At 37.3% G+C, this 24,199-nt stretch overlaps 1 protein-coding gene across 6 annotated transcripts in view; it reads right to left on the bottom strand.

The window, feature by feature from the left end:
- Positions 1-24,199, bottom strand: part of LOC150088181 (rho guanine nucleotide exchange factor 10-like protein) — a 465,691-nt gene that overhangs the window by 105,899 nt on the left and 335,593 nt on the right. For all 6 annotated transcript variants that reach the window (XM_090369366.1, XM_090369362.1, XM_090369365.1 and 3 more), the window contains one exon: positions 14,363-14,664. In XM_090369366.1, the coding sequence (XP_090225492.1) occupies positions 14,363-14,664 (302 nt within the window). The remainder of the gene's footprint in view (positions 1-14,362; positions 14,665-24,199) is intronic.

The raw sequence follows: 24,199 nt of genomic DNA, 5'->3' as shown, positions 1-24,199 counted from the left end.
ATGGTGCAAGGAAGCCCGAGGCTTATGCTGCACCAGCAGAAAAAAAAAATTCTGAATTACCCCGAGAGAGAGAGAGAGAGATCCAGCTCAGGACCCTGGGTGTGCCAAGCCTATACTGACCAGACGTGAGCCCCACTCTTTCAGTGAAGTTAACATTTGATCGACAGTGAAGTTTCAGTTGGCATTTCGTAATGTGAGAAAACAATTATGAGTGGAAAAAAACCAATTCAAATCATTAAAATATACTACACTTTCTTTGTCTATTAGAATCTTATGTTCAGTTGGTTATAAGAATCAATTTTGAATGCCTATGTAATATTTCTCTGAAGCACATTTCTAGACGTCATGGTATCTTTATTGCAATATCATTAATTTGCAGTTTCTTCAGCTTTTTTGTTAGTTATTATAAACGAATAGCGAACTCAATGTTATTGCATTTGTGATAAAGGTGATAGCTGGAATTGTGGGTTTTTGTTATTGTGGTAAAATATGTTTCCCCTTCCATAAAATCTTCAATCATATAAAAAACATGAATAAATTTTCAAAATCTTCTCTTCTTCATTCCTATATCTAAACTTTACTCTGACTCACTTGCACTACATGTTGAATTTGCGTGTGTGTGTGTGTGCGCGGCATGTTCTTTGTTAATGATTGATGCCTATGTTTTTTTTTTACTGTTTTAAATTTTAAAACCCCCCCACCAAAAAAAAAAGTCAGTGAAGAGAAATATCAAATTACAAACTTATGTTTAGTTAGTATGTATATTAATTAAAGCTATGTATGTAAGCATAAATTTATTTTTATTTTGCTAACCTGTGGATAATATTCTTCCTATTTTCTGATATCATTTAATTTTGTTAATTGCTAAGGTAATAAACTGTAAATTTGTGTTTTATATCTTTATTTTTATAGCCTGTGGATAATATTAATCATATTTTCACTTATTACAATCGCTGTTTAATAGAATCAAAATTCAATTCACAGACACATTCACAATAACCGGCACTTACTACATGTTGCATAGTCATCAACTGCTATTTTGAGTGAACCGTATTTTATTATGGAGAGTCCATTGTAAAGTGTTTTGATCATGAACCAATCGTAAAGCAGGCTCGACTGTAGCTCATCAGGGCAAAAGTCAACTTTGTATAAGTTAGAGAATGCAGAAGTGGAGTTGACTTTTCATATTGTACGGTATTTCAGTTTTTTTTTTTTTTTTTTTTTTAAGTGTGAAGTTTAGATATTTTTAATACTGTTCAATTTGTATCACTAAACATATCAGCAGGTTTCATTTATAATAACAAATAGAATTATCAATCGATTATGGCCGAAAAACAAATACAAAAGACTCTACTTTCATTTTTCCTAAAAAGCAAAAACTTAGTTTTGAAGTAGAAGCAGAAAATAAACCTGTGATTACTGTCAAGAAAAAAGAAGAGAATGAAGAAACACAGCATCTGCGACAGAAAAAAAATGTATAGTAACACAGGCACTAATCCTGACACAGATGAAGTGGAAATTGTAGCAGAAAGAGGTAGGCGAATACATAACATGAAAAAAAAAATACATATAAATTATAACAAAAATTGAGAAACCAAGCACAACTGGTTATACTTCGACAAATCTGGAAGTGGAGCATTTTGTAAGTTTTGTGAGGTTTTCCAAAGGAATGACTTGAACGTGCTCCAAAAAAAAACAGCAGCACATTACAGTGTCAATAATTTCCAGAAGGCAAGTGGAAAAACTGGGAAGCTTGAAAAACATAATAATTCCGAGAAGCACGTGTACAGTCTTTCCATGGAGAAAATTAGTTACGAGGATTGCACAAACCAATTCATTCTGTGCTAATTAATGAAGGCGAAAAACAGAAATTGATAACCAACAATCTCTGTGTGCTTTAATTGAGGGTTTATATTTTTTGGCTAAAGAAGAAATACCTCACACAACAAAATATGAAAATTTAATTAAACGAATAATACTTAAACACGATGAAACCCTAAATGCCTGGTTAGAAAAGCAAAGCAGCCGTTCAACATATATCAGTTAAGCAACTGGATCTGAATTTCTTTCATGTATTGCCGAAGTATTCGATAAGCAAGATGTAAAGAACATTAAAGGTAAATATCTCTTTAATGGCCGACAAATCAACGAATATCAATAATATAACTGAAATTACTGACTTAATACATTTTGTGGATGATGGAAATAATATCAGGGAAATTTTTCTTTATACTTAACAGTATTCACATCAGGTATGGATAATCAATCACAAACTATGTTTGGTCAAATTTGACAGTACAGAACTTGACAGAAATGATAACTCAAACTATCACGAGAAAATTTAAAAAGAGAGACTTAAGATATTTAGTAGCTTTAGCCTATGATGATGCTGAAAATTTTTCTTGGAATATTAATGGAGTTAAGAGGAAAATCTCTGAAATGGAACAAAGATAAACACTATAACATTCATTGCTGAGCGCACACAGTTTCATTAGCATTAAAAAAAAAAAAAAAAAAAAAAAAAGAGAGAGAGAGAGAGAGAGTCAAAAGTAGAAGGGAATTAACTAGTGCAAAAAGTGAATATCCAACAATCAAACACGTGTTACACATTATAAAAGACATCTACAACTTGTTTCGTAAATCATCAAAACTTGAGAGAATATTACATGATGTACAAGCTATCCTGGAAGAGCCACTGTTAAAAATTTCCAAAATGATTGAAGTTCGTTGACTGAGCAAGTTTTACAAAAGTACACTTTTACAAAAGGAAGAGCTCCACTTGTCTTCACTGCCAATGCTTATCATCTCAAAAATACAACATTTAGAAAATATATCGCTGGATTGTATTGAACAAAACCCAGAAAGTACAATTTGTAAAAATTATCATAAAATGCTTTAAACAAACTATTCATCACATTCAACCAATTGTTCTAAATGAAGATATTAGTTACAGTTACAAAATGGCAAAAAAATTTGTTGATACCATTGTTAGTCAAATGAAGGATCATTTTAATGACAAAGCAATGTCAATAATCAACATTACTGCAAAGTTCGAATCATTGACATCTTTCTGTGAACTAACATATGACATAAAGATAATCTCGTCTTGTTTAAACTAAACTTGAACTTTGATCGATCCTTTGTGGAATGACATTTGCTCATTTAAATGTGTGACAAAAACAGAAAGCCAATTCAACAACAATCTTATACATTCAATTTTGGAATCAAATATTGGATATGTTGAGATAAAGACTATGCATCAAGCTATGGTGTATTCCTGTTTTAACTGCTAGTACTGCATGTTCTTTAACACAAAATTGGTTGATGACAAAATTAAGGAACCGAATGGAACAGGAAACATTGCAAGTTGCATGAAGATAAGAGTAGAAGGTCCGAATGAGTTACTGGAAAAATTAATACGTATTAATTTTCCCGATAACTTCTTTGCTTTTTCTTTGCATACGTATTAATAAATTGATATGTATTCAAAGAAAAAGCAAAAAAGAATAATATTATTATAATACTTGCATGTTGATTATAATTTGTATATTTTTTTGCAAATTTTAATCTGTGATTTTCATATTATAAAACTCTGAATATTGTCATTAATGTGGTTTTTGTAAACTGACTATTAGTATTTAGATGTTAAATAATAAATACAGTGGATTCCAGTTATTTGGGCCACTGGTTAATTGGGGCAAATCTTAAAAAACAGAATCCAATTGAGAAAATAGGAAGGGTTTACTTCGCTTAATTGGGACAACATGTCGTTTAATCGGGGCAGGAGACTGCAGCATTGGAGATTACCCTAAGATTGTCTGCGACTGTACCACGTGGTTCAGTCGGATTTCTTGAGGTCACAATCATAAAACAATTAGCAGTCACCTGTTTATTGGGCATTTCTGTTATAAATGGATAGTAAAACTATCTAGTATAAACGGATAGTAAACTCAATCTTATTGAATTTGCGATAACGCAGACAGCTGGAATTCTGTAAGTTATTACGGTGAAATGTGTTTACATTTCCATGAAATCTTCAATCATATAAAAAAAAATTTATTTTCAGATTTTCTCTTCATTCCTATTTTTGCTTCGTAACTTGTTACTCCATTCTCATTTGCATGTATTGTGTTACTTGCAATTTTTGCCTGTGCCGTGTTCTTTGTTAGTGATTGCTCAACTTTTTACTGTTTTAAATTTTAACCCCCACCCACAAATGTCAGTGAACAGAAAAGTCAACTAGTTTACTTAGTATGTCCATATTACAATACATATTAATTCTTCCGATTTTCACGTATCATTTAATTTTTTAATTGGTAAAGTAATAAAAGGCAAATTTGTGCTTAATATATCTTTACTTTTATAGTCTGTGGATATTCCTCCTATTTTCGCTAATTAGAATTGCTGTTTAATAGAATTAAAATTCAATTCACAACCATGATCACAATGACCAGCGCTTACTACACATCGTACAGTGAACGGACTTTACTATGGTGAGGCCGTTGTAACGTGATTTTATTGTACAGTGAACCAATTGTAAAGCGGGGGTCCGCTTTACAATTTCATATTTGGGCGTATTTTTAACTATTTACATGAAACTTTGGATAACTGGGGCAGCCACTTATTAGGGCCAAAATATACTAGTCGAAGTGTGTCCCAAATAACCGGAATTGACTATTTCCTTTTATTTCCTATTTTGTTTTCTCATATTCTCTTATTACAACATTCGTAAATATACAAATTTATTTGCAATATATATATGTTGTAACTATTAAATAATAATAAAAAATATGCACATTTACCGCACAGATGGTTTACATTCCAACCCTTTCTGTGACCAGTCTAATCTTCTGAAAGCTTCCTCAAGGGCAGCAGTAAACAGCTTCAAAGATAGTGTCTCCTTGTCGAACTCCTTTCTCGATTTTCAATTTCCTACTGTCTTTGTCTAGTCTAATAAAGGAGGTAGCACTCTCAAATATTTTCTTCAAAATCATAATATGTGGGGTATCTATGCCTTGTCTTTCTAGTGCCCGAAACATTGCCTTATGCTGTATGGAGTCAAATGCCTTTTCATAATCCACAAATGCCATGCATAATGGTGTTTTATATTCATTTGCTTTCTCCATTAGCTGTGATATTACGTGAAGGTGATCCATAGTTGAGAATCCTATCCTAAAGCCAGCTTGCTCTTTCGGTTGATTCTCATCAAGTACTCTTTCTAATCTGTTAGTAATGACCCTTGTGAACAACTTGTAGATATGGGATAACAAGCTAATTGGTCTATAATTTCCAATTTCTGATTTATCTCCTTTCTTATGCAGCAAAACTATGATTGCATTATTCCACTGCTTAGGCATCACACCTTTTCTAATGCACTTTGTGAAGAGCCTTGCCAGTTTTTGTGTTATGTCTCTTCCTCCCAATTTTAACAACTCTACAGTAACTTCATCTTCCCCCCGGGGCTTTCCAATTTTTCATTTTCTTCAATGCATATTCTACCTCATCAGGAAGAATATCGGGTATGTCGTATGTGTTGCTACTCTGCAATCCATCTTCCTCACTGCTGGCATCATTCCCTCGCTCCTTGTATAATTCTCTATAGTAGTCTTCTGCTATTTGAATTATGCCCTCTCTGCTGTTTATAAGTACACCATTGCTATTCTTCAGTTTCAGTATCATTTATCTTTCTGTATTCCTGCTCATGGCTGCTGATTTAAACCCTTTGTTTTCCCTTAATGCTTGTTCTACTTTTCTTGTGTTAAATCTTCTTATGTCCTCTCTGAATCTTCTTATGAATCTTCTAATGTCCTCTCTTTCTAATGGCTTTGCATAACTCAGTATACTCAATTTTTTCCCTGTCAGTGTTTTTCTTGCTCTTCATTTGTCATCTTCGGTTCATCATAACAAATGTTTCTTGACTAATTTTTCTTCTTTGGATTTATTTTTCCCTATAGGTTTCTTGGGCTTTATCACTTTCAGAAAGTTGTAATATTCCTCGTCGATATCTTGGTCCTGAGCAGTCTGCAGAAGCTCAAACTTGTTCTTAAATTCCAGTACATACTGTTTTTTCTCCTCTTCTGTTATTTCAAAGACCTTTGTATTATTTACTCGAGTCAGTTTTTTCCTTTCCTTTCCTACATCTATATCAAGTGTACATCTTACCATTCTGTGATCACTTCCAACATTTACCTTATTCAGGACGGTAACATCATTCACAATATATCTTCTGTTAGTGAGGATGAAGTCTATTTCATTAGTTGTTAATCCATTTGAACTCCTCCATGTCCACTTTCTGTTCACCCATTTCTTGATAAAAGTGTTCATTACTGACAGTCCTTGAGATTCTGTAAATTCCACAAGTCTTTCACCTCTTTCATTTCTTTCACCAATTCCAAAATTTTCTATAGTTCCTCTTTCTGCACTGTTTTGTCTTTTTCCAACCTTAGCATTGAAGTCCCCCATAATAATAGTGTAGTGGGTTTTCTGCTCATCTAGAAGACTCTCAATTTCGGTGTACAATTCTTCAACCTCTTCATCATCATGGCTCGATGTTGGTGCATAAATCATTATAACCTTTAGCTTGTATCTCTTAGAAATCTTGAGTATTAGTGTTGACACCCTTGGTGATGTGCTTTTGAATTCCAAAATGTTGTTTTTAAAATCTTTATGGACCAGAAACCCAACTCCACCTTCACTCCTTTCACTGTTTCCATTGGTATACAGCAGATTTCCACTTGATAAACTTATAAGTGATTTATTTCTTCTTGTTTCAGCCAAACCGACGATATTCCAATTCACATTTTCTAATTCCTTTTCCAGCTCTAATATCCTGTCTTCACCGATCTTACGTTATAACAGGCCAAGTTCAGTTTCTGTGCATGGCAGCCTGGTCATACCCAGAGATTCTTAGCACCCTCTGCTTCCACTCTGATCCTCTCGCTGCCGTAAGAGGGGGAGTGAAAGCTGCTGGGGACTGAGGGCCATTTGTTTTGTTGTGCTGTCATATGCTGGAAGGTTTGGTCTTTTCCTCTTCACGCTGACCAGGCGTCTTGAAGAGACGTAACAGGGATTACCATCAAGAAGGTGTGCATGAGTGGATTTTAGGGAGGCAGGCCAACCGGACTTCTCCTAAATCTTCTGTAATAGGATGTAATATATTGGATCCATCAGTGTTTTAGGCTGAGTGTTTTGGAGCAGTCTGCTGACGAGGCTGCTAGGAGATGGTTGTGTTCAAAGCCGCTAAGTGGATTTTTCTTATTTATTGATTTGAAATTGTTTTTCTAAAACTTTTGATTTAAATTTAGTAGTATAACATTATTTTGTGATTTTCTGATTAATTTGGTGTATTTATTCTTTACTCGGCCTTGTAATTGCATAAAAGTATCGGTAAGGGTATCCACGTGTTTGTAACTCTGCTGAACGAGTTCTTTAGCCATATTTAGCCGCTTGATTGAATATTTTTTACATCGAATTATTTCTGTAAGCAGCTTATAGACCTAGTAAGGATCGTTAGTTTATTCTGAATTGAGGCAGGGAGATTTGAAAGTTAATTAATACTTAAGTGTCCGTAGTTCACCGTTCGTAACTTTCCCGCCTTTATGATACGATAGTTATATACTGTACTAGAGATAGCGTTAGTTGAACTTCGTTAGCAGATAAATTGTACTTTTAAATAAATACATATAACGACTTAGATTACAAACGTAATATAATTAATTATATTTAACATAATTAATAACATAACATAATTAATTATAATTAATTAATAAATTAATAGAATCATGACTCAGACCAGAGCAGCAAAGCAAAAGGCTCAAGCTAATGGAAGTGCTGTGGCTCAGAGCAGAACTGAGGGGGGCAGTTGTCCTCTGACTCACAGCCTTATAAAATGCACTGTTTGCTTGATGTTTGCACAGCAATCGGGTACGGGACATGCTACTGCCACGGGGTATGTCTTTGTGTGTGCGCGATGCAAGGAGTGTATCGATATCAGGCAACAACTCAGCGTTCTTGTGGGCCTATATGAGAGCTTGAAGGACAGGGTGGATGCCCTCGAAGAAACTAAATTGAGGGGCCCATCAAGCTCTCAGCTGCCCACATCAACTTCAGAGCTTGCACTTGGGCATCACGTGACACAGAGGCAACCCCCAATGCAGAATGCGCTGGTCCCGTAGGAACTAGTAGTTGTTGGTGACTCTATTGTCAGGGAAACGGGGAACATGCTTTGTAAAAAGGATAGGTGGACCAGGACCAGGGTATGTCTGCCAGGGGCAAAGGTTAATGACGTTGTAGAGCGAATATCATCTTTTAAGGGCACAAAAGGTGATATAGTTGTACACGTTGGCACTAATGATATTAAGTGTAGGAGACCGGCAGAATTACTTAACAAGTACAGGTCACTGTTGAACAAAAGCCGAGAATTAGGGTTGAATTTGAAAGTGTCTGCAATTCTGCCCAGACACGATAGGAGGGAGATTATGATGAGAGCCTTGTCGATCAATTCGGCCCTGGAAAGATTGTGCAAGGCTCAAGGGGTAGAATTTTTTTCAGCCTGGACTGTACTTGTTAACAGGAGAGATTTCTTCTATAGGGATGGGATACACTTAAATAGAAAGGGTGCAAGAATATTTGCTGATGCTATCGAGGCAGTGTTAGGTGGGTCGGAAAACTGCTAGCTTGGGGGAAGACAAAGACCAATAGATTGACAGTAGCCACTGGCAGAGGTGAAAGAGATTCTTGCACTGCTTCAATTAGAATGAGCAGAAGCCTGAAAATCAAGATGCATGATATTTCAGAGACTGCTGGGAGCCATTGCGGTACAAGGAAACACATGGGTTGTGTTAGGGTAGCTAAGAATAGAAACAAGTGCAGGTATACTTGCGTGTACACCAATGCTAGGAGTTTAGTAAATAAATTTGATGAATTTGAGGTATTGCTCAAAACATCAAAGGCAGATATTGTTGGGATATCAGAGACGTGGTGTCACACAGATATAAGGGATGCAGAACTGGAATTTGGGGAGTACAATGTCTACAGAAAGGATAGACAGGTTAGGAAGGGGGGGGGGGTTATGCTATTAGTTAAGAAACACATAAAAACCAAGGAAGTGAAGCCAGTCGACATCGCTGGACAGTGCAGTGTTGAGTCAGTTTGGTGTGACATAAGCATTGGGAGATCAAAATTGAGAGTAGGAGTGTGCTATAGGCCTAATGACTCTGATGAGTATAATAAGAAACTGTACAGGGAAATAGAGTGGGCCAGTAAATCAGAGAGTCTTATAATGGGAGATTTTAATTTCCCAGATATTGACTGGAATTTGGGGGCTGGTCACTCACACACTAGCAGGGCTTTTGTGGATTTATTGGATGATTGTTTTCTACATCAGCATGTTCGGGAGGCAACTAGAGGGAGTAATACTCTTGATTTGATTATCAGAAGTGATTCTTCATGCATTAAGAATCTGCAGATAAATGAACCACTAGGTGGCAGTGATCACAGTGTGTTGAAGTGGGATTTACTCAAAGAGGTAACTACCATTAGGGGTAAATGGAAGGGTTATTGCTTCCGTAAAGACGACTACGATGGACTGAGACAGTATTTAAATTCTATACAGTGGGACCAACTGATGATGTTACCAACAGCAAATTCAAAATGGGAAGCATTCAAAGAACTTATCTTGGAAGCTACTAGGCTTTACATACCAACTAAGAAATAGTGTTCAAGGTTTAGGCCAAAATGGATGTCAGATGAACTAATGAGGCATATGGCAGAGAAGAAAAATGCATGGGATACTTACAAATTAGCACATGACAGAGAAGCATATGATAGATAGAAGTTGATATGCAACCAAGTTACAAAGGAGGTTAGGCAGGCGAAGGCAGATTACGAGAAATCCTTTGAAAGGGATGCAAAGAAAAACAACAAAGGGTTCTTTACTTATGTAAACTCTAGAAGGAAGGGGATGAATCAGATTGGTCCACTTGATATTGATGGGTCAACTGTTGATGATCCTGCTCAGGTAGCTAACAAACTAAATGAATATTTTGCATCAACATTCACACATGAGGAGTTATTCAGCGAGGGAAATGCCAGAGGTGTATTCAACTCTAGCAGTAAGCTACAGAATCTTGAAATAACAGGGCGTAAAGTGGAGGAGAAACTGTTGAAGATAAACACAAGAAAGGCACCCGGGGTGGATGGGATCTATCCAGTTATATTAAAGGAGGCAGCAAAGGAAGTAAGCAAACCCTTAGCCATAATTATGAGAGCTTCCTTGGACTCAGGGGAGGTACCCATAGACTGGAAATGTGCAAATGTGACCCCAATTCACAAAGGAGGATCAAAGGCTGACACAAGTAATTATAGACCTGTGAGCTTAACTTCTGTTCCAGGAAAATTAATGGAGGCACTGGTTAAAGAAGCATTGCAGGATCATTTAGACAAGACTTCAGTTATAGCTCGGACACAGCATGGTTTTGTTAAGGGGAAGTCTTCCCTGACCAATTTGATTGGATACTATGATGCAGTCACAAAAGAATTGGATGCAGGGAATAGCTTTGATATTATATACTTGGATCTTAGAAAGGCTTTTGATACTGTTGCACATGGAAGACTGCTACACAAATTGGAGCAGTGTGACATTGGAGGCAAATTGCTGCTATGGATAAAGGGGTGGTTGATGGGGAGAAGACAGAGAGTGGTAATCAATGGACACTGCTCATCGTGGACTAATGTTATTAGTGGAGTCCTTCAGGGCTCAGTATTGGGTCCATTATTGTTTTCTGTGTTTATAAATGATATTGATGATGGTATATCAAGCTTAATGTCCAAGTTTGCAGACAATACAAAGGTTGGCAGGGTTGTCAAGGACACTACTGACACTATGCTGCTGCAACAGGATCTGGAAAGGTCGAGCAGATGGGCTGAGAGGTGGCAAATGAAGTTTAACATTGACAAATGTACTACACATGGGAAACAGCAACCCCAGAGCAATGTATCAACTCTGTGGTACTACACTGACAGTGGTAGAGAATGAAAGGGACTTGGGGATGGTTGTGCAGGCAGATATGAAGTTCCCTGAGCAGTGCAGACGGGCTGCAAGAGTAGCTCACGGAGTATTGTCAATGATATACAGGAATTTTTCTAGCAGGGATAAGGAGGTGATTATTCCCTTGTATAAGGCAATGGTCAGGCCACACCTAGAGTACTGTATACAGGTATGGAGGCCTCATTTCAAGAGGGATGTAGAGCTGTTGGAACGAGTACAGAGGAGGGCAACAAGATTAGTGAATGGAACAAAGGGGTGCTCTTACGAAGAAAGGCTTAAGTTTTGCAAATTACAGTGTCTGGAGACTAGGCACCAGCTAGGTGATCTGATAGAGGTGTATAAAGCCTTGAATGGTTTGAGCATGCTCAATGCTGATGGGATTCTTCCTGTAGCTCAGAATAATCACCTGAGAGGGCATAAATTCAAATTGAGGAAAGACAGATGTAGGATAGACGTGCGGAAATTTGCCTTTAGCCAGCGGGTGGTTGGTTGGTGGAACGGACTTCCATCCCTTGTAGTGGAGGTTGATAGCCTAAATAAGTTTAAGGCTCAGCTGAACAGGTATTTTGAACAAACAGAGGGGTGAAGTGGAATTGGTTTTTTTTTTTTTTTTTTGGCTGATCCTGCATAAGCTTGCTTTCTTGCATCAAATGCCTCTACTAATGCTAATGCTAACACACAGGATACCTGTTCCCCTCTAAGCCCCTTATGGAACATTAACACTACTAAACTGGTTGTTTAGTAGTGTCAACCTATTATCCTACTGGAAAACCTCTGTAACAACATCAATTGGAGAAAGTTTAAACAACATACCCTCCATTTACTTTCAAACTCATCAAACATGAATGCAAGGGCAACAGTCCAAAAATTTTATTGCCACACCTCATATGTTATGACTTCATATGAGTGTGTTCACTGGCTGATTTTGTGTTTGTGGGCTGAAAAACAAACCACAGCCTCCTAGTAATTACGGCCTTGACTAAAGAGACTTTTAAGAATTTCCTTTGTCTCTTATGTAATAAACCCAGACTGTTCTGAACAAGCGAAAAACAGTAGACTCGCTATACTATCACAGAGAAAAGGACTGTGCATATGCCTGTATGCCCCATTTGTTTAAGATAGTCTATGGAATTAAAAAAAAAAGGGGGGGGGATTAAATCAGAAAATGGGAGCACGCAGCTATACCTCACATGGAACTGGCTAACTTAGCCCGGAGTAAAGATATTACATAGAATGTTACTCTGTTCAACATGAGAACCCAGACCTTCAAAAATGAGAAACAAATGGTGTAGATATTATACAGCAAAAAGACATCTTCTGTATGTAACTCTTAGAAGTTCATTAAAATATTAAGTTACCTGAGAGTTGCATTCAACATTTCCCTATTTATATGTTGTCATGCAACTCACAATATGGAAATGTTCAATGCTTCTGCCACTCTGGAATATAACAGATTAGTGATTGGGTTAGGAGCAATTTTTCAGCATTAGAGCACTGAATCAAAACATCAGATTACAGTTAAGCCCATCTTTGATGGTCAGAAGTGATTGCATGTGAAAGGATAATTTAGAGTGCATACTACATTGGCCAAAGACCTTCTTATGGCCTCAATAATCACCAGATGATAATCTAACTGAACATGTCTGATTTTTAATTGTTCACGTATTGAAATAGATAAACTTCTGGGAGTTCACGAATCCAGATTTTTTTGCATGTTATATTTTCTCTCACTAAGATTGGGTTGCAGGGTGTCAGAAGTAACTTCCAATTATGTTCAGGGTGCACTACTGACTAATGAATATACAGTAAACCGCCGCGAATACCGAAAATGCGAATACTGAGTTATGGCTCCCATAGTAATAAAGGGGTTCAGTTCCAAAGTATGAAATATATAAGAAAAACTAGTCTAAAATTTTGTCTATGTATGTATTATATGTACCTTCATAATATGACTATGTACATAGACAGTACATAGTAAAATGCAAGCATATGGCATCAAAATGAAAATAAGAAACAATTTAATATTAAATGTAATATTTATTAGAAATTTCAAACAAATCTTTCAAACCAGCGCCTTTGCTAGCTAAAAAACTTATCCCGCCAGTACTATCAGCAGTTTCGCTAAAGTGTTGATAAAAGAGTTTTGCCTTTTCACGAATGATGAGTGAACTTAACGGAATTTTATTTTGAGTTCAGTCTTCTATCCACAGATTTAAAGCCCTTTCCATTTTTTTCTAATTTAACATCACGAGTTACATAGAAAATTTTTGAAGCAATTAGCATGTTTTCACGGACACTATAGCGAGCGGATTTTTTCTTCCGATTTCTTGATTCATTGACTCATTTGATTCACTTGATTCATTCCGTACCAGTTGACTCATTGATTTTATCCTTTGCCACTGAGGAGACACTTTCCCCATTAGAAATTTTATCTAATAACTCAATTTTATTCGCTAATGTCATCACCTTCTTTGATCTTTTCACATTTCCCTTGTTATTCGTATCCATATTTTTGTACGGGTTAGAAAGAACTTATCCACAATAAAGTCACTTTCTTCCATTAACATACTAGAAAAAGCCTGTTTTACACTGCAAAGCGGTAGATTTATCACTTTTGTAAGCATATCAAATTTATAAATTGATAAATTTGTAAGCATATAAATTAAAAAGCAAATGACAAAACCTTCCATGACAAGTGCATAAAACATACTGAACAAGGATTAGCGAGAAACATCCACACTCGCGATTTTGTCACCCCTCTCCCCCCACCCACTGAGCACTGTTTTGACCGGGAAAGATAATTTTAGCCACGCCCATGTTTTTTATGGCGGAAAATGTTCACGGTGCTTTAAAATTCACATTTTTTTAGGTTTCATTTTATATTAAATCAGCGACTGCAAATACATGAAACCTTGAATACAGATACCGCGAATAGCGGGTTGTTGTTGTTGTTTGCTTTTAGGAGCATTAGCAACTAAGGCCATATTGCTCCGGGATATGTGGTGGTCATTCCCTGACCTTTCCGCATCCTCCATATTTGGTGGTGACGGGCTCGAACCCCGGTCTAATCAAGAAGTGTGTGCTATGCACTGCTGCTCCTTCCCACCTGGCTACGGAGGCACCGCGAATAGCGGGGGTTTACTGTACTAACTGAAAGCATTCTACCTTTGTACCACTCAAAAACAAACTTTCTCTTTCTTTCTAACTTTGCTGTTTTATTTATAATCAAAAGGGCATGGCAGATGGGAAATTACTTACCTATCTACTTGCTCCTCTGCCAACAATTTAACACTAAACAAATAACAGAAAACTTACTTTCTGCTATCAGTTCCAAGCCAGACAGTTTCTGTGGTATAAGGTGAAGTCGGTGAAGAAGATACATCTGGTACATCATCGACACTACTGCACCTAGTTGTAGTTTGCATGGAAGGTACAGCTTCCATGGCAAGAATACGTGTTTCATTTAAATGATATGCTGCCACTTGTCGAAGATGAGTAAAATGAACTGCCATTACAACAAGGTGACTATTTACACCATCACTACTAGACAGCCATAAATACTGTTTGGGATGTTGGCGAGAACCAGTACAAACAACGTAGTAGCAGCCACACTTCACCTGGAAATGAAATTTAATGACAAATCAGTTTTAAATAGGTAAAAATATCTTCACTTGCTAAAGTGTACATGATATTAAGAATGAATACTGGACATATTTTAATAAAATAGTTAGAATGATTACCAATTTATCAAAGTTGGTATTTATCATGCCAATAATATACATAATAATATGCATAATATGGTTAATTTAATTGTTGTACGTTTTAAGTTAAACAGGCACCAATATATTTTTAGTGAAAGAGTTAGAATTAAAAACTAATCAAAGTTGGTTATTTATTAATTTCCAATAATATGGTTAATTTAATTGGTGCACATTCTAAGTTAAATAGGCACCAATATATTTTTAGGGAGATTTAGAATGATTAACAATTTAATTTTGGTTATTTATTAATTGCTAGTAATATTAATATGAATAGTGCAATTGGTGTACATTTTATGTTAAATAGGCACCATTTTCATTAAGATATTTTGCAGTTCTGCACAACCTCTTCTAGAATATATACATACATACACACAAAAATTTTGTGTGGCCCTGAGGGGTATTTTCAAACAATATATACATTTATAGTAGTATCAGTAGTAATGGCAAATGAAGCAAGGCTATTTCTAAGTAATTCTGGACACAATTTATAATAGGTGACCCCATGAAAACAGTTTTTAAAATTGTTTTCTGATTTGCACTTAAAAGGCAGAAATTCTCTGGAATTTTTTGATCTAGAACCTTCATTGCATCTTTAAAAGAGTTGTTTCTTTTACTGGTTATTTCCATTAAGAGATAGCTATTGTTCTTGGCAAGTTTGCTGGCACAGAACAAAATGTGCACAAAAGTTCATCCAATCAGAATCTTATCTTGTTGAAGTTAGGCTGACAAAAAAAAGGAAATTGTGTCAAATGTTAAAATTAAGGTTTCACATAGTCAAGGAAGAGAAGTTTTTTTTGGGTAATTTCTTCTCTGCAAATCAGTTGAAGGCATTTGAATTGACTAGATTTGTCTAGACAAAACATGATCAAATAAGAAATGAGAAGCAGAAGTTTGATAAAACAGGCGAGTGTTTAAATTTCCTGAAAGGTATTATAACAGAAATAAATTGTTTTTCCTAAAACTTCATGGTTTGGTCAGTATTTTATTTTCATTAACCAACTTTTGCTTAGAATTATTACTTTGGTTTTTAGCATATTATTATTAAAGTTATTAAATTTAAATAAATTTTATTTCCTTATTGTAAGTTTAAATCATTGTTAGAGTAAAAATGCAAAGCAAATACCCACAAGTTAAGCAAATCCCAGAAACAAGATATACACCATTCCATAAAGTAATAATGGGATGTGTTTCTCTGTGAAGATCTGTGCTTTCAGGTTCTAGTTAAAATGTAACTAGAAGTAGCAGAAGTAGGAAAACTGCAGTTTCTGGACGTCTTGGTAGAGAGTGAACAAAATTGCATTACTCAGGTGTACAAGAAAAAAGTGGACTCTGAACGTTACATTAATTTAATTTGAACCACTAATGAATATTAAAAAGGAGTATTGTCAAAATACTAACGTGCAAAGCAGTAACAGTTTGTGATCTGAAAAAATTAAATGCCCCTCACCAGCATTATCCTGTTACAGTTTGTCTCTAAATTTCCTACATGGTATAAACGTATTAGATTGAATTACTGATCTTTAAATATTTTAATTAATTTTGATTATACACTACAATACCCATACATTTCTGAACACTACTATTCCTTATTGCTTACCACAAAAAGAGGAGGGAATTCCTGGAAGCCTTCCATATACAGAAAGACTACCAAAAAAAAAAAAATTATCCTTCTTATCCTAGATAACTTTTAACGGAGAGCAAGTAAGAACCAACAACAGTCGAACTAAACAAAAGGCAATGCAACAACACACAGGAAAGCTATAGCCCTCAGGAGATTCTTCAATCCTCCAGCCAAGTACAGACAACATATCCATGTGACAGCCAGGTAAACATCAGCCTGTGGCAATGAAGACACTTCTAGTGATATATCATGTGATTAGCCTCTCTGCACCTTCTGCTGATCGGTACGTCTTACAGTGAAGAGGAGCTGGATGCCCAATCAAGTTCAGAAAACTTCCCCCCCCCCCCTTTTTTATCACAAAAGATCAACACAATGGGATACAGTTTGGAGTCACTTTGATTATGGCAGTAACTGAAAGTGGCTCATTTTTCAGTCATCACTAACAACACTTGTTTTTGTTCTCCCACAATGGTATTGTTTTCTATTCTATTTTGCTATCAGGAAACATAATTCTGAACAATGTGCAGTGTCAGAGGAAGATTAAAAGTTTTACAACAAACAATGCCAATAAACAGTTACAATATGGGCAGATATGAAGTCTTCTGAACTGTGTAAACAGGCAGCCAGGAAAGCCCATGGTGTGCTATCGGTGATTTATTGAATGCTATCCTGTAGAGATAGGGAGGACATAATCCCATTGAATAAGATAATTGTAAGACCACATTTATATTACCATGTTCAAGTAGGAAGACCTTATCTGAAAAAAGACAGCGAGCTTCTTGAAAGGGTCCTAAGACAGGCAAATGGTGAGGTCAGCAGAAGGACAACCATATGAGGAAACACTCCAATTATTTGGGCTACAGAGCTTGGCAACCAGGGATTAGTAGAATGAATGAAGATGGAATTCTCACTGTTCTAAAGAATTACGCTGGATAAGTAGCCCTGGCATGGTTGTCGGCTTGGATGGGTGTAGGGGGCTTAGGCCCTCCGCCCATCATCCTGTCTCTCCCCCCTCTGGATCGGATGAGGGGCGGAGGGCCTAGACCCTCTACTCATTCAAGCAGACACCATGCCATGGCTACATAGCCAGCGTAGTGTGTGATACTGACACTGGGCAGTGTGGAATAGAGCACCAATGCAGGCGTTCCTACATAAGGATCCTTTCCCTATGCTCTATCATTCCTACCACATGGGTTGGTTGATCTCTCACTCCCACAACCTGGATGGCAACCTCACCCTCCTTCAGCTGGTGGATTTTCCCACTGCCAATTATCATATCCCATCACAGAGCGGAATTAGCATCCTGACTTGGGGGTTCCCTTCTGTCCCCCCCCCCCTTGACTCAGATGCCTTCACTACTACTCCCGCTATCCTTCCACTGCTTTATCCCAACTACCAATCTCACTTTCACTTTTTTTTTTTTTAAACTGGGTGCAACCCTGGCTGCCACAGGGTTTGCCCTGCAAATACTTTATATACCCTACCGCCCGGCCTGTCTCCTCATGGCATGGATATTAAACTAAAGGTTTTTGTGCAAAAACAGACTTTTAGGCTAAGAGGCTAGATGAACAACACAACATCACACTAACATTACACAAACTTTCAGTAACCTACATAATTCTAGCCTTTACAAGTTTTGTATTCATTACATTTCTTGATGCAGAGTTGGAGGAAAACCCCTGGAGCCACATTACAATTAATACTATACACTATGTTCTAAAGAATTCCAGAACTGGGGGTCATAAATTCAAATTACAGGGTTTGAGGTTTAGATTAGATTGCAGGAAGTTTTCTTTTAGCCAGCAAGTTTGTTTGGGAATTTTTAGGCGCATTGGCATCTATAGCCGTAGTGCACCATACATATGGTAGTATGTATGCTATTTCTTAATCAATGGACACTGCCCTTCATGGACTAATGTTATTATATATGCAAATGTGACCGCAATCCACAAAGGAGGATCAAAGGGAGACAGGTAATTACAGACCTGTTAGTTTAACTTCTGTTCCATGGAAATTAATGAAGGCACTGGCTAAAGAAGCATAGTGGGATCATCTAGACAAGACTTCAGTTATAGCTCGGACACAGCATGGATTTGTTAAGCGGAAGTCTTGTCTGACTAATTTGATTGGATACTATGATGTAGTCACAAAAGAACTGGAGGCAAAGAATAACTCTGATATCTTATATTTGGATCTTAGAAAAGCCTTTCATACTGTTGCACATGGAAGACTGCTGTACAAATTGGAGAGGTATAACATTAAGGGAATGGTTGAGTGAGAGACAGCAGAGAGTGGTAATAAATGGACACTGCTCTTCGTGGACTAATGTTATTAGTGGAGTCCCTCAGGGTTCAGTGTTGGGTCCATTGTTGTTTTCTGTATTTATAAATGATATTGATAATGGTATATCACGCTTAATATCCAAGTATGCAGACGATGCGAAGGTTGGCAGGGTTGATAACAAAACTAATGACAGTAAACTGCTGCAACAGGATCTAGAAAAGTTGAACAGATGGGCTGAGAGGTGGTAAATGAAGTTTAACATTGACAAATGCAAAGTACTACATATGGGAAGCAGTAACCCCAGAGTAACGTATCAACTGTATGGCACCACACTGACAGTGGAAGAAAATGAAAAGGACCTGGGGGTAATTGTGCAGGCAGATATGAAGTTTTGTGAGCGGAGCAGACAGTCTGCAAGAGTAGCTCATGGTGTCTTGTCAATGATATACAGGAATTTTTCTAGCAGCAATAAGGAGGTGATTATCCCCTAGTATAATGCAATGGTCAGACCACACGTTGATTACTGTATACAGTCCTGGAGGCCTCATTTTAAGACGGATGTAGAGCTGTTGGAACGAGTACAGAGAAGAGCAACAAGATTATTGAATGGAACAAAGGGTTGCTCTTACGAAAAAAGACTTAAGTTTTGCAAATTACAGTGTATGGAGACTAGGCACCTGCAAAGTGATCTGATTGAGGTGTATAAAGCCTTGAATAGTTTGAGCATGCTCAATGCAGATGGGATTCTTCCTCTTGCTCAGAATAATTGCCTGAGAGGGTATAAGTTCAAATTGAGGAAAGACAGTTAGCATTAGCAAAGGCACATCATGCAAGAAAGGAAGCTTATATAGCATCAACCAAAAAAAAAAAAAAAACCCTTATTTCACCCATCCACTCGGTCCAAATGTTCGTCAAGTTCTGCCTTGAATCAATTTAAGCTATCAAATTGTACAACAGATGTAAGTTTGTTCCAGCAATCAACCACCCGCTGGCTAAAGGCAAACTTCCGCACATCTATTCTACAACCGCCTTTCTTCAATTTGAATTTATGCTCTCTCAGGCGATTACTCTGAGCAAGAGGAAGAATCCCATCTGCATTGAGCATGCTCAAACCATTCTGAGTTTTACACACCTCAATCAGATCACCTCGCAGGTGCCTAGTCTCCAGACACTGTAATTTGCAAAACTTAAGCCTGTCTTCGTAAGAGCAATCCTTTGTTCCATTAACTATTCTTGTTGCTCTTCTCTGTACTCATTCCAACAGCTCTACATACTTCTTAAAATGAGGCCTCCAGACCTGTATACAGTACTCAAGGTGTGGCCTGACCATTGCCTTATACAAGGGGATAATCACCTCCTTACCCATGCTAGAAAAATTCCTATCTGCCTGCACAATTACCCCCCTGATCCTTTTCATTCTCAACCACTGTCAGCGTGGTACCATAGAATTGGTACGTTACTCTGGGATTACTGCTTCCCATAAGTAGTGCTTTACATTTGTCAATGTTAAACTTCATTTGCCACCTCTCCACCCATCTGCTCAACTTTTTTTAGATCCTGTTGCAGCAGTGTACTGTCATTAGTGTCATTAACAACCATGCCAACCTTTGTATCGTCTGCAAACTTGGACATTAAGCCTGATATACCATCATCAATATCATTTATAAATACAGAAAACAACAATGGACCCAACACTGAACCCTGAGGGACTCCACTAATAATATTAGTCCACGAAGAGCAGTGTCCATTGATTACCATTCTGTCTTCTCCAACTCAATCATCCCTTTATCCCCAGCAGCAATTTGCCTCCAATGCCACACTGCTCCAATTTGTGCAGCAGTCTTCCATGTGCAACAGTATCAAAGGCCTTTCTAAGATCCAAATATATGATATAAAAGATATTCTTTGCATCCAGTTCCTTTGTGACTACATCATAGTATCCAATCAAATTTGTCAGATAAGACTTCCACTTAAGAAACCCATGCTGTGTCAAAGCTATAACTGAAGTCTTGTCTAGATGATCCTGCAATGATTCTTTAACCAGTGCCTCCATTAATTTCTCTGGAACAGAAGTTAACTAACAGGTCTGTAATTACCTGTATCTCCCTTTGTCCTCCTTTGTGGATTGGAGTCACATTTGCACATCTCCAGTCCATAGGTACCTCCCCTGAGTCCTGGGAAGCTCTAATAATTATGGCTAAGGGGTTGCTTATTTCCTTTGCCACCTCCTTTAATATAACTGGATAGATTCCATCCACAATTTCTCCTCCACTTTACTCTCGGTTATTACAAGATTATCTAGCTTACAGCCAGAGTTGAATACACCTCTGGCATTCCCTTATTATTATTATTATTAGCTATATGGAGCAAGGAAGCCTGAGGCTTATGCTGCACCAGCCAAAAAAAAAAAATTCCCCGAGTTACCCTGAGAGAGAGAGAGAGAGAGAGAGAGAGAGAGAGAGAGAGAGAGAGAGAGAGAGAGAGAGAGAGAGAGAGAGAGAGAGAACTAGAAGGGAATCACCAAGAAAGAGAAGAACGACGACATCCAGCTCAGGACCCTGGGTGTGCCAAGCCCATACTCAGGGTCCTGAGTATGGGCTTGTACACCACCACTCCTCCTCCTCCTCCCGGCGACTCCCCTCTAGCTCTCTGTTCTCTACCACCTTGAGTAGAGAACATAAAATGTTCTCTATGCTATGTTATTCTGAGAATTTTAATACCCAAGCACATTGGATTTATCAATGTTAAACCTTCATTGCCAATTCTCGGCTCATTTAGCCAATTTCTATAGGTCCTATGCAGTAGCATACCTTGATTCCTGTCATTAACCACCCTGTCAACCTTTTCATCATCATAAAACTTGATATATTTTCATCAATACCATTATGGAATATTGAAAACACTAAGAGAGGCCCAGCTGAACCATGAGGGACTCCACTAACATTATTGAAAAACTCTGAATAATGGGATTCTTCGCATAACAAGAGGCACTATTTATAACAGAGGAATTACTTCATTACTTGAAAGCTTAGCTTTGAGACCAAACTTCACAAGTGACTAACTTCCAAGTGAAGCGAACAGAGGTTCAAAGATGCCAATACTGGACAGAGCACACTGCCCTACACTTCACTGAGAATGAGTTTCTAAAGCCCAATGCACAAGCAACTTGTTTATTCATATAACTGGCAAAATTACCACCAGAAAACCACACTTTGTTTAAAATGTGTCACTCATTCTCAACAATTTTGGAAATGTAATTGCAAAATAATAAACATCTGTTTCATAATTTCAGTTCAAAGTTGAACTAACTGTACCTTGAAAGGATACACCAATAAGTCAAAATGGTAAAGTTTTCTCCCTGTGCTATAGGTTGTATTCGTGTTTGAGTTTTGTGAGAGACATGGTAAACATCTTTGGACTCCCTGATAATGTTCAGCTTCATCCACTATGTCAGGCATGTATATGGTTGGGTGCTTAGCACATTATTATTAGCTACATAATGCAAGGAAGCCTGAGGCTTATGCTGCACCAGCCAAAACAAAAATTCCCGAGTTACCCTGAAAAGAGAGAGAGAGAGAGAGAGAGAGAGTGAGTGAGTGAGTAGAAAGGAAAGTAGAAAGGAATCACTAAGAAAGAGAAGAGTGATGATATCCAGCTCAGGACCCTGGGTGCGCCAAGCCCATAACTCACCAGATGTAAGCCCCTGAGGTTAATTTGTCTGAAACTTTCACCTCGAAGTCTCTTAGGACTTACAACAAATGGAAGTGTCAAAGAATACAAAAATTGAAAATGCAGTAGTACAAAATAATGGCTGTGAAGTGTTTTAGCCAGAAATTGCAAAGGTATACGGTCGATTCTTGCTCAATTGTCACGACAGAGATATTGAGCCAGAATTGACATTTTTTTTACGGACGAAGCGTGCTTTTATTTCAATGGGCATGTCAACAGCAAAATAGATATTGAAGTTTAAAAAATCTCAGGAAGTTTCAAAGGAGAAAAATAGAGATTCTTGCTGCTGCTTCAAGCTGATGGGAAAATCAGAATACAGCGAAATAACATGTGTCTGTGGATCAATGCTGTTTTTGCCGCCACCACCAGCAGCCGGTTTTCAACAATGGTGGAGAGTGTTTTCGTAGTGGATATTGAGCCCCCTCAGTGGAGCAAACAACATTTGGTAGCTGAAAACTGTTTCCAATAATGCACCATGTCACGATATCGGAAATGTACAGGACTAGTCCCAGGAACATGAGAGCGAATTCAGCTTATGCTTATTGTGGTGGTCTCCCCATCCGTCAGAACTCAATCCAATTCAGCCCTTGTGGGATGAAGTTGAACCAACTCTTTGGAGTAGAGATCCCAAACCATCCAATTTGGACCATCATCCCCATGATGAATCCAGGCTGTTATGGGGTCTAAATGATATAGGGGAAACCTAGTAGTTATTAGGTAGGTGTACCTACTCAACTGGTATATGGTCTGCTGTTTAACTCATGACGTGCGAAAACAGTTTAAATCTTCTGTCTTGATTGATTCCAATACCTATTTCATGCTTTTTTATTTACTTTGTTTCATTTTTCTGTAGCTTCCAGATAAAGAGGCATTTCTGCTATCAGCAAGTGCCGTAAGTATTAAAATTTTATAAAATCGTAATTTAAATTTTTTTTTTTGAAATGTTTCAGTTTATTAGATTGTTTAAAGTCAAACAGCCATGCTGCTATACACAAGACCGTTCATAGTGTATACAGTGGCAAGAAAGTTATATCCCTATTTATATATGATTAATTGTATAAAATTAACTCGTGGCCTGAGATACCTATGTAAATATACTGTTTTCCTTTTTTCTTTTGTTTTTGGAATGGGGATTGTAAATTAACTATAGTTAACTGTGTCTTAACCGCCAAAGCAACGTAGGCTATGAGGCATCAATAATGCTGTGACTGTAACTGCATGTGTTCTTTCGTCGATTCTCTGTTAGCTGGGAAAAAAGCCCGAGTTTCCGGAAGTAAAAAACATGAGATCTTTGCCTGAGATCGACTATCGCTGATATTATGATAAAAAAAAAAATCCTCAGGTCATTAACAGGATTTGAACTCTGGCCTCTTCCACCAACGTGGAAGGAAACCAATGTTCTATCCAAGGATGGCGACGAGCACACATTTATAATTATTTACTGAATTAAATATACTAAACACACTGCTCAACAAAATTAACAGAACCAATTTTTTTTCATGGATATTTCATTGTGAACAGTGTCACCGAAGGCAAATACACTGCTCGACAAAATTAACAGAACATGTAGAAAACAGTGTAAGTCTTGAAGCTAGCGATGAAGCGAGACACAATTTGGTATGATAGCGTACCATATAATAATAATGAAATGAGGTGACAGCGAGAAACTTCGGACAGCTATAAGGGACATTTACAGGGGTTGTATAAGAATTAACAAAAAGGTTCCATTACAGAAGTCGACAGAAAACCTCCAAATTA

The sequence above is a fragment of the Mastigoproctus giganteus genome, chromosome 3 (assembly GCF_048544385.1).
Source record: "Mastigoproctus giganteus isolate SK-2022 chromosome 3, ASM4854438v1, whole genome shotgun sequence".
NCBI classification, from domain to species: Eukaryota; Metazoa; Arthropoda; class Arachnida; order Uropygi; family Thelyphonidae; genus Mastigoproctus; species Mastigoproctus giganteus.
Note: the sequence above shows the minus strand (reverse complement) of the source record. Positions and strands in the feature narration are given on the sequence as shown.